The 11,441-nt window shown below is 59.8% G+C and overlaps 1 protein-coding gene across 1 annotated transcript; it reads left to right on the top strand.

Annotated features, from left to right (window-relative positions):
* Positions 1-2,401: 2,401 nt before the first annotated feature.
* LOC138996888 (protein C19orf12-like) lies at positions 2,402-9,493 on the top strand. Its single transcript, XM_070398127.1, has 4 exons — positions 2,402-2,508; positions 5,953-6,165; positions 7,687-7,898; positions 9,222-9,493. The coding sequence occupies exons 2-4, from the start codon at positions 5,969-5,971 to the stop codon at positions 9,461-9,463; spliced, it is 651 nt and encodes a 216-aa protein (XP_070254228.1). The 5' UTR covers positions 2,402-2,508; positions 5,953-5,968; the 3' UTR covers positions 9,464-9,493.
* Positions 9,494-11,441: the final 1,948 nt, after the last annotated feature.

Genomic DNA, 11,441 nt, shown 5'->3' with positions numbered 1-11,441 from the left:
GTGCCGCATGCAGACCTCGCTGGAGCTGGGGACAGCCCTGCTGGGACCATCGCTGACCCTGCTGTGGGCGCCCTGGCAACATGCCCGACGCCACCCCAGGGCGTTTAGGCTGAGCTGGGGCCCTGGGATGGAGGGAGGAGGGCTCCTGGGAGGAGCTCAGAGAGCAGTGGAGGGAGACACACCAGGCAGTGACCTGGGTCCCCACAGCGGGGACCATGGCGACCCTGGCAGCGGGTCTCACACATGGGATGGCGTCTGCGGCTGCACCTGCTCCCGACCTCCCGGGTCAGCAGGACGGACACTAAGCACTGAGGAGCTCGGCCGCCTGGCTCAGTGGTTGGGCCTCGACCTCGGAACCAGGAGGTCAGGGTTCGATTCCTGGTCAGGGCACAGGCCCGGGTGCGGGCTCGATTCCCAGTGTGGGGCGTGCAGGAGGCAGCCGATCCATGGTTCTCTCTCATCGTTGATGTTTCTCTCTCTCCCTCCCTCCCTCTTGTTTCCTCTCTGAAATCAATTGGAGCAGTCAAGCGGAAAGAAGTTAACTAGAAGAGGAGGTTCTGCCGGGAAAAGGCGGGAGCCTGCAAGCGGGCCGCGTCAGTACAAAGTCTTGGGAGCGAGACTTATTGCTCCGAGGCAGAACTTTCCTTGAGGTGATAAATAGTTCATGAGGGCATAGAAAGTTCAGGGGAGGGTGCACTGCTGCAGGTGGAAAGGGTCTTTGTATAACATAGGAAATTAATAGTGTCATGTATAACTTAGCTCAGATGATCTCATAAGCATGCTTGTTAATCATTGTTACTTGCTGTGCTCCCTAAATAAAAGCCGTGAGGGCTTTGGGGGTCTTTACTACTCGCCTGAGCGAGCGGTAGCCCTCTGCTTCTCCGTATCCTGTCGTCCGACACATCTCCGAGTCTCTGTTCACAAAGAACATCAATATCAATGAAAACATATTTTTGGGAAAAAGTCGGGGGAAAGTGGCCTGGGGGGGAGGGAGGCGGGGGGAGGCGGGCACTGATGAACCAGGAAGAGGGGAGCAGGCAGGCCCTTGTCTGCACTGTTTTTTTTCTTTTATTTAAAAAGCGCAGCAGCAAATGTGACCACATCCCACCAGCGGATGGGGGAAGTGGGGACGTGCCGGCTCGGTCTCTCTGTCTGAATGTAAGTCCTCAGAGGCGAGCTCACAGGACCATGTGCGGGTGCGGAGCGCTGAGCTCTCCTGGTCGGGCCCCGCAGGCCTGGCATGGGCACCGGCAGGGGTCTGGGCCACCCGTGCCAGGCACACTCCTGGGTCAGGCGCCGGGCAGACGGGTGGGAACCCAGGCTGCAGCCAAGGACCGAGACCTGTGACCCCCCAGCTGAGGGGGACGGGCCCGGGGCCGAGAAGAGCCAGAGCGGCCCTGTGGGCGGGTGAGCTCCGGGGCTGGCGTGCAGGTCCCCCCTGACCAGAGGGCCCGTGGGCGTGGCCTGGAGGAAGTGAGCACAGGGCCTGGCCAGGTCCCAGCGGCTCCCCGGGCATCTGCCCACCTCCCCATGACCTTAGCTTCACACCCTGTGTGACAGGAGCTGGGGGTTTTTCTTGGTAAAAACAGCAGCCCCGCCTCCTCCTGCCGCCCCCACCCCCATCCCACAGCTGATGGGGAGGCCTCTTCTGTTTGCTGTTCTCATGAGAAAATGAACCTCCCTCCCTCTGTCCCTGCCTCCCTCCCTCAACTGATGGAGGACAGTGTCGCAGCAGGGAGTGGGGACCAGGCCTCAGAGGCAGACTTCCTGGTGGGAGGCGTTTGCTAGAAAGAGAACCGAGCAGGTCCTTTCTGATGCCGCGTGCTGGCCGCCAGGAGGAAGGCTGACGTGCCCGGGGGGCTGGGTGGTGCCAGGCAGGATCGGGGACAGTCACCCGGCACCCCCTGCACCCTGTGGGGGAGCCAGCCCTGCACAGGCAGGAGGGGAGCACGTTCTGGGCCCAGGGAACAGCTCAGGGACCCTCGGGGGCCATGGAGGGAGGAGGGTGAGGTCAGGTCAGAGGGGCCACGGGGCCTGTCACAGCCCACAGCCAGGAGGAGGAGTTGGGGTGTCTCCCTGTGCACTGGGGGGTGTGGGGGGTGAGAGTGAACCAGCGATCTTTCTGTCAAAGGAAGGAGCTCGCTGCCATCTTACGCTCTGCCATATTTGATGTGACCTTCAGACTCTCAGGGGCCCCCTCCACTCCCTACCTCCCCACCCCCCGCCGTCCCCTCACCACCACCTTAGGCTCCGCCTCACCCTCCTCTTCCTCCGAATGCAATAATGGGAGCCCGAGCTCTGAGCCCTGACCAATGAAGTCAGAGTTCAGAGTGAGGGGCGGGCAGACCCGGGTCAGGAAATAAAACCCGAGGGGACTTCCCGGTAGGGGTGCTGTGGCCCAGGATCCCAGCTGGAGGAGCACCCTTCCCGCAGCCGTCCATCTGCTGTGCTGGTCCAGTTCCGAGTGTTTGTCTCATCCCTGCGACATCGTTGAGATCATTCTAACAGGTGGGTGAGGCGGGTGTGGGCGAGGGGGGTCCTACTGTCCAAGTGGTCAGCCCCCAAAAGCCTTCCCACAACCCCCACCCCACAGAGGGGCCGCCTCTCAGCCTCGCCCAGCCCCGGCTTCCCAGAAGGCCCTCCCTCCCAGAAAGAACAGGAATGAGGAAAATAAACAACAGCTCACGGGCAGTGCACAGCGGGACTCACATTGCAAGTGTTCCCTCCGTCAATCCTCACTGAAGCCACTGGGAGGCCCCTCCATCCTCGGAGTCACTGCCCAGGGTCCAGCCGGGGGGACCGGGAAGCCCAGCTCTGAACTACCCGCGGGCGGCTGCCGGCTGCTCTTCTCTATTTATTTTAAATATATATTCCCACTGATGTCAGAGAGGCAGGGAGAGGGAGAGAGAGAGAAACATCAATGATGAGAGAGAATCACTGATCAGCTGCCTCCTGCACGCCCCACACTGGGAATGGAGCCCACAGCCCGGGCCTGTGCCCTGACCAGGAATTGAACCCTGACCTCCTGGTTCATGGATTGACACTCAACCACTGAACCACACCGGCTGGGCCATAACATCTCAGTTTTCGAAATGATATGAAGTTGTCTCATGCGCTCCATTAGGAGGTTGTGTGTGTGTGTTTGCGGGGGGGTGGCCTGTGCCTGGGGTCACCAGCCTTGGGTCTGGGTGAGTTTCTCCCAATGGAGCCGTGTGAGGGAGGGGCTAGCTCGCTGAGCCTCTGGGGGAGCAGGGTGGGGGTGAGGGTGGGGGTGCTGGCCTCCGGGGACCCCATCTGAGTTCTGGCTCCTGCTGGCTCTGTGAACACAACCTCGCCCTCAGGGGTATTGTGGGGCTCGGGGAATGGGGTGCAGTGTGGAGGGTGTGGGGGTAGGTCTCACAGCCTGAGATGTAAAGGAGAGCCATTATTTCCATGTGTTTTTAACTTCTTGTTAATCCTTACCTGAGGATATCTTTCAGTTGATCTTAGAGAGAGTGGAAGGGAAGGAGAGAGACAGAAAGAGAGAAACATCGATGTGAGACACATGGATTGGTTGTCTCTTGCACACACCCCACCCAGTTGGGGCCCGGGATTGAACCTGAAACTGAGGTACGTGCCTGGTCCGCGCCAGCACGGCCAAGGGTGATCCTGAGTGAGGGGGTGAAAGGATTGAGAAAAGACAGATAAGAGAATGAAAGCTGGGTCTCGGTGGGACGCTGCTCCCTGATGAGGAGACAGCGCCAGCGCTCACAAGCCGTGTCTTCATTTTATAGCAGATGCCACGAGGCACAGTCAGGGCGTGATCAAGATGTTTACAACATTCTCATGAGTTTCATCCTCACTTAACTACACGCACCTGAACTCTATCACACAGGCATGTGGGGCCACGTGTTCGGACCACAGGTTCAAGCTCACAACTACAGCCGTTGGCTATGATTGTGCTGGGAGGGCCCTGCCCTCCACGCTGGGACTTGCACGTGGCCACGAGAGGACTGTGCCTTCTCATCAGTCCGAGGCTTGAGCCTGTCCAAACACTGTAGCTGCGCCCCATACGTGCCCTTGAAGGAAATCAAACCCCTGACCCTTCAGTCTGAGGGCTAACGCTCTATCCACTGAGCCAAACCGGCCAGGGCTCTGTGTTCACACACACACACACACACACACACACGCACACTCGATTGTATAAGAGGGGGCAACAGGGAACCTCCCGAGCTGACAGACATACCGATGGCCTTCATGGTGCTGATGGTCCATGGGTGTGCACTTGCCCCAGATTTATCGAGTTTTAGATATTAACTATGAACAGCTTTTTGTGTGCTGATCACAACCCGATAAAGTGGTTGAAAGTCTATATATCTGTGCTGCCATGTGTCATTTGGTGATGGGATACACTCCGGGTAATTCGTCGTCCGGCAGTCTGTGGTTGTGCACACGCCCTGGAGGGCACTGTCGCTCCCGGCCACACGCCTGCCCAGCGTGTCAGTGTGCTGACCACCACAGGCAACCGTAGCGCCGTGGGAAGTACAGTGGGGCCTTGACTTACGAGTGTCCCGACTAAGGAGTTTTTTGAGATACCAGCTGTCTCTCGGCCGATTTTTTTGCTTTGAGTTGACAGTAATTTCAGTTAACGAGCTCCTTAATGAGCTCGGTCTCAGAATGAATTAAACTCGTAAGTCAAGGCCCCACTGTACTAGTATTTGTGGGTCTACACCTACCAGTGCACAGAACAGGTCAAGCAAAACTATGATGTAAAAGGTGCTCAATAGGCAAAGCCAGGGTGCAAGTTATGTCGTTACATTGTTGCTGGCGTCACTGGGTGGTTAGTTATGTTGTGACATTGTTGCTGGCGTCACTGGGTGGTTAGTTATGTTGTGACATTGTTGCTGGCGTCACTGGGTGGTTAGTTATGTTGTTACATTGTTGCTGGCGTCACTGGGTGGTTAGTTATGTTGTCACATTGTTGCTGACGTCACTGGGTGGTTAGTTATGTTGTCACATTGTTGCTGGCGTCACTGGGTGGTTAGTTATGTTGTCACATTGTTGCTGATGTCACTGGGTGGTTAGTTATGTTGTCACATTGTTGCTGACGTCCCTGGGTGGTTAGTTATGTTGTTACATTGTTGCTGACGTCCCTGGGTGGTTAGTTATGTTGTCACATTGTTGCTGACGTCACTGGGTGGTTAGTTATGTTGTTACATTGTTGCTGACGTCACTGGGTGGTTGGACCTAAACCAGCTCGAACTGAACAGGTGCAAGACATGGTTTTCCTGTCACGATTCCCTAAGCGGACAATGTAACCGCTTCTCACTCAGCACTTAGTGGTATTTGTATTACAAACAATCTCTAACTTGGGGATTTGGGGATCTGGGGGCCCTGTTACCCACACTCCTCAGGCCCTTCGCATCCTCCAGGCTCCCCATCCGCTTGGTCCTGGAGCCCCCGGAGTAAAGCTGCCCTTGGCCTGTCCACGCCCGCTCCCCCCCCAAACCCGCCCCCAGGCCCGGAGGCCCTGCCGTTAGACTCTGGCCTGTGAGTCACCAAACACTAACTCAGCCCCTCACCTCCCAGGCCCTGAGCTCTGGCGCGCGGGGCTGGGGAGGAGGTGGGTCCCTAGGCCCGAGGCCCACAGAGCCCGAGGGAGACGGGGGCTCCGTGTGGGGCGGATGGAGGGCAGGGGGGCCCTCGGGGCCACACAGCAGACCAATCAAAACTCCCCACTGGGGTAGGGCCAGGTTGGAGGGGTCCTCCTGGGAGGCCGGCGACCAGGGACCCGAGCGCGTTGGCTGCGCCCTGAGGACCTGGTCTCCCTGTGCCCTGCTTGGTGCCAACCCAGAGGTCCTGTCACCTGAGCCTGCTGTGGATCTCAGGGTCTGGGTGACCCTCGGGCACATGGCCCGTGTTTCTGGGAGGGCCCCACGGAGCTGACCTGCACTGCCCGGCAAACCCGGGCAGTTCATTCATTTTCCAGATGGAGCTGGAGACCAGTACGACATGGACATATCCCTCCCTGGAGGAGGAAGAGGAAGTGCCAGTGATAGAGGACCACCAGGAGCAAGAGGAAGCACTGACCCTTGCCTGGCCACGCAGAACCCAACTCGAGTCCTACCGCCGCCGCCGCCGCAGCCAGGAGAGGGAGTATGCGGACAACTTCTTTCAACTATGCAGGTGCCTGTGTCCCCTCCCGTGGTCCCTCAAACCCCACTTGGCAGACCGACTCCTCTGGCTGATGCTGTTTTGCAATTTCTGACTCGAGGACGGAGTCATGGACGCCGGGGTCCCGGGTCAGGCCCTGCAGTCTTGCCTCCCGGGTGCGGCTGGAGACCCCTGGGCTCGCTGTGAAGGCAGCGTCCCCCCACCAGGCTGCGGAGCTGCCGTGACCTTCAGTGACCTGTCCCCTTGGGGGCCCTGATCTGGGGAATGTCAGAGGCCCGGCCGGCGTGGCTCAGTGCTTGAGGGTCGACCCAGGAACCAGGAGGTCAGGGTTTGATTCCCGGTCAGGGCACAGGCCCGGGTTGTGGGCTCCATCCCCAGTGTGGGGCCTGCAGGAGGCAGCCCATCCATGATTCTCTGTCATCACTGATGTTTCTCTCTCTCCATCTCCCTTCCTCTCTGAAGTCAATGTAAACATATAAATATAAAATATATAAAGAAGGCTCCCAGGCACTGGCCTGCAGGACGCAGCTCTCCTGGGACTGAGAGAAGTGCCGAAACCCTGCCGGGGAGGGGGGGGGGGGGGGCGGATCCTCCGATTGAACCTGACAGCTCCCAGTTCCCCGGGACCCGGGAGGACAGTTGCACAGCAGAGACGGGTCCAGGTTGCCCGCGGTTCAGAAAACCCTCATCGACCCCAAGACACGGAGCAGGAGGCTGCCCTGTGTCCTCGGGCTCCTTAGCAGCTGTCAGCATGAGTCAGCCCCGCGGAAGGGGAGGGGGAGGGGGAGGGACAGGGAGGTGCTGGGCTTGGCTTGGCTGCAGCTCAAGCTGGAAATAGCTCAGCTTGGACTTTACTTCCCAGCCCTGCCAGGCGGGGGCGCTCCATCCCCAGGACTCTGGGCAGAGCCCGCCCCGCCCTGCCCTGTCCCACCTGCCAGCTTGGCCCACAGCCTCCTGACCCCAGAGACTTGCTGTAACGTTGTCCCCAGGTGGAGTCCTGCTCCGTACGATCCACGTGTCCCCGAGTCCCTGGGATGTGTGATTCTTTTATTCTCTGGCTGTTGTGTGTTCCTGCCGCCTCCCGGCCCATGAATGGGGGTGGGTTGTCTTTCCTGGCGGTTGCTTTCGTTTTTATGTTCGTTTTTAATAATTTTATTGATTTCAGAGAGAAAGGGAGAGGGAGAGAGAGAGAGAGACATCAGTGATGAGAGAGAATCATCCATCAGCTGCCTCCTGCACGCCCCCCACTGAGGATCGAGCCTGCAACCAGGGCCTGTGCCCTGAGTGGGAATCGACCCCTGACCTCCTGGTTCACAGGCCGATGCTCAACCCCTGAGCCACACCAGCCCGGCCTGTTTGCTTATTGACGACCGGCAGCCCCGCTTTCTCCGTGACAGGGGACTTGTCACGTGACGGTGCTGTCCTCTCGCCCACGGCAGAGCTGGGTCCTCCCGGAGCAGGGGGTCCGCCCTGGACACGGGGACGAGCGAGCTTTGGGTGGGAACTGACGCGTGGGAACCCTCCCTCCCGCAGGCCGGAGAGGCGCGAGATGTCCCCTAAGGTGAAGGATGCCGGGAAGCCGTCCGAGATGTCCCTGAGGGTGGAGGAGGCCATGAAGCTGCTGAGCGACGTCTGGAATTCAGAGATGAAGGCGGCCGTCAAGCACGTGAAGCAGTCCCTCCTGGTCACCGGCGCCATGATGGTAGTTGGAGCCATGGTCATGGGCCCGCCAGGACTGGCCCTTGGTGAGTGCAGTGCCCCCTGGGGTGGACAGAGGCCCCGGGTCCCCAGGGGCCTCACAGGAGCCTGTGACCCGCGTGAGGGGCTGGCTACCTGAGCCTGAGACTCGGCCTATGTGTACAGACGTGTCCGGAGGGACACACGTGTCTGTGTCTCAGATGTGCAGGGCGCCCTCCTGTGGCTCCTGCCTGCGGACTGGAAGGCGCCCTGCCCCAGGGGTGTGCCCTGTGTCCCCTGGGCAGGCCTGTTCCTGTCTTCATTGCAGGGTCAGGAGGGAGCTGGGATTCCAGGCCTCTGGCCGCTCACGTTAGCTGTTCAGAGAGCGCCCAGCCTCACCCCAGTCCCCAGTCTCTACTCCCCAGTTTGTGCAGGAGAAGCACCCACGGTGGCCCACATGCACCTGTCCCTGGTCTCACCCCTGCTCCCGTCTGGGGACCAGTTTCTGCCAATGAGGGAGGTTGGGCTGCTTCCCATGGTCCTTGGAGGTCGGGTGGTTGCTCCCTCTAATCTGGGAGCAGGAGGTTCCTGGGGAAACCCCACCACAGGCTGTGACCTGTGCCAGCACAGCCAAGGGTTTGGTGAGCCTGTGGGGTGGGGCGGGCGGGGAAGGATTGAAAAAAGACAGATAAAAGAAGCTGGGTCTAGGTCAGCTTTTTGGGCAAACTTTTTGACTCGAGGACCACAATGGGTTCTTAAACTGGACCGGAGGGCCGGAACAAAAGCATGGATGGAGTGTTTGTGTGAACTAATATAAATTCAAAGTAAACATCATTACAGAAAAGGGTACGGTCTTTTTTTTTTTTAGTTTTATTCATTTCAAACGGGCTGGATCCGGCCCGCGGGCCGTAGTCTGCCCACGGCTGGTCTAGGTGGATCTTCCTGCTCCTGGCTGAGGCCACAGAGAGATCCAGAGGCAAGCTGAGCCTTTATTTTATAGCCAGAGGTAAACAAGGTAGTGGTCACCATAGTTACAATGTTCTTGTGAGTTTCACTTGTTTTGGCAGCACTTGCTGCATCTCCCTGAGCCCATTAGCTACTCAGGTAAGATCTGGGGAGCGTCATAAGGTCCAGCCTAATTATGCTAAGGGGCTCCGCCCTCTAAGCTGGACTTGTTTGTGGCTTTGCCAACAGGTCAGTCCGAGGCTTAACCCTAAAGCCGCTCCTACAGTGACCCAACCCACGGGCTGTGACCCGGACCATAGGTGGTGGCTCAGATCACAAACTGTGGCCCCAGCCCTGGGCTGCCACCTGAATCCTGGGGAGGAGCTCCCAGCGAGCTCTGAGCAGGCACTGTGAACAGCCCGACTAACCGAACCTCCTGTTCCCAGGGGGCACCGTCGGGGGATTCTTATCATTCTGGATGTCGAAGGGGAAGTTTAAGTCCGTCCCTCAGATCCTCAAGGAGCTGTCGCCGGCCGAGAAGGAGAAGCTACGCTGCCAGGTCAGGGACATCGTCAGGAACCTGGAGTGGACGGACGCCATGCAGCTGACCAAGAAGGTCATGGCCAATGAGGATGTGAAGAAGCAGCTGCTGAGGCTGATCACAGGCTACGTCATCAAGAAGCTGTGAGCCACAGTGCAGTATGGCAGCTAGGCTTGGGTGGGGGCCCCTAACCTGGGGAGGCCTGCGGGGGGCGGGGGGCTGTGCCGGGTCCTGTCCTGGAAAGTGAAGGTTAAAGAGAATAAAACGGGGCCGAGAGAATCTCTCTGTGCTGAGCGGATCCCTGGAGGAGAGCCTGCAGCCCTGAGCCCGCACAGCGCAGGGACCAGAGGACACCGGGCCCGGGAGGGACGCAGGACGCAGCCTGAGCTCAGCCGATCCGCGAGCAGCCGCCATCGCTGCCCAGACCCCCCCCCTCCCGCCCTCTGCGCTGGCTCCTGTCTGGGGGGCTCAGCCCGGCAGCACCCGGGCACCTGAAGCACAAGCTTGTTGATGCCTCACAGCCGGTGTCATAGGAGCCCCACCGGCCCACTCGGAACCTTCCAGAAAGAGCTCTCAGAGCCGCCCTGGGCGCGGCCCGTGGGGAGCTGGCACCCGGCAGAGGCGCCTGTGGCTGACGCAGGGACAGGTTCTGCGTCCATCTCCTGACACGGAGGCAGAGGGCTCAGCCGCTCGGCTGTGAAGGTGACTGCTGTCTGGGCGCCCCTGGCAGGACGGGACCTTCCGGGCCCAGGGACTCGGGGCCTGGCCGCCGGCCCTGCTGGAACCATGCGGCCCCCCGAGAGCGCCCCCTGCCCCCTCGTCCCTTCCCAGGGGCTTCATGGGGGGTGGGGGGCACCAAGGGCTCCCAGCCCAGCAGCCCAGCCTGACTCCCCCTCCGGGTCCCGCTGGTGAGGCCGCTGCCGCAGGAAGAGGGGCTCCTGGGGAAGTGGGGGGTCAGGACGACCTCGAAGAAGTGACCGCCCTCAGGTCCCCACACACTGTGCTGCCTTCAGACCCGCAGCTCCCCGTCTGCAGATCCACACGGTTTCTGAACAGCCTTTCCCTCCGATTCCTGGAAAGATCTCTAACCCGGGAGGCGAGCACACCCAACGCTGGGGAGAAAGGAAGGCAGGGGGTGGGTGACTGTAAACATGGAGGGAAGCTGGGCATTCCCTGCCTGAGGCCCATCTTTCCAAGCTGCTCCGCCTCCCAGAGCCTCCAGGGGGCGCTGCTCCACTTCCCTGGGAGTGTGTGTGTGGGTGTGTGTGTGTGCATGGGGGGTGCCCTCCTGCCCAGGATGGTCAGACCCCGCACCTCCATGTGCACAGAAAACGGGGGGGGGGGGGGGGAATGGAACCCCCGGTGCCTCAGGAAGGACGGAGCCTTTGGTCTCACAGACACTGCCCTCCAGCACCTGGGCCCAGGGCGGCCGCCAGCCTCCATCCCTCTGTGCTGCTCCAGGGCTGGGCAGGGCGGCCCATCTGGATGGTTCTCCTATCAGACAAGGTGACGGGGTTACTCACGTGGGGTCGCCCTCTGCCAGGCCCAGGGGCACAGGGGTCAGAGGTCCCACACCAATGGCCCCTGAAGCCACCACCACCGCCCTCCCCTCATCAGCCAGCCTGCCTTTCCCCTGGGAAACAGCGTGGGGAGGAGAGGGCCCACCCCTGACCCTGGGTGCTGAGGCCCCACGTGAACTGAGCCGTCCCCCATGACTATCTGGGTCCTGGGAGCCTGGCAGTGGCTTTGGGCCCAGAGCCCCCCTCGGAATGAAGGTACTTACCTGGCTCCCCTCCGGCCTGCTCAGCGCCTGGGCTTATTTCCTTGTAAAAGACCTTCCCTTATTTATTTTTGAAAAGGCCCCCCCACCCCCCAGGCTGGAACAAAATCAGGTACAAGCATAAGGGGGCTTCCTCCTCCGCTGCCCCCTGCCCGCCCCCTCTTGTCAATCAATGTCGTGTGCATCCACTGGGTTTAAACATGGTCTTTGGAAATGATTCATTTCCCTTTATTTGTCAATGCTGATTGCCAAAGACTTGGAGAAACACAGACGAGTATATATAATAAAAAGTGCTACGGATTCCAGCACTCAGACAACCACCATGAAATATGGTATATTTTGTGC

The sequence above is a fragment of the Myotis yumanensis genome, unplaced genomic scaffold, assembly GCF_028538775.1.
Source record: "Myotis yumanensis isolate MYYU_CA2020_CCGP unplaced genomic scaffold, mMyoYum1.0.hap1 SCAF_18, whole genome shotgun sequence".
Taxonomy (NCBI): Eukaryota; Metazoa; Chordata; class Mammalia; order Chiroptera; family Vespertilionidae; genus Myotis; species Myotis yumanensis.
Note: the sequence above shows the minus strand (reverse complement) of the source record. Positions and strands in the feature narration are given on the sequence as shown.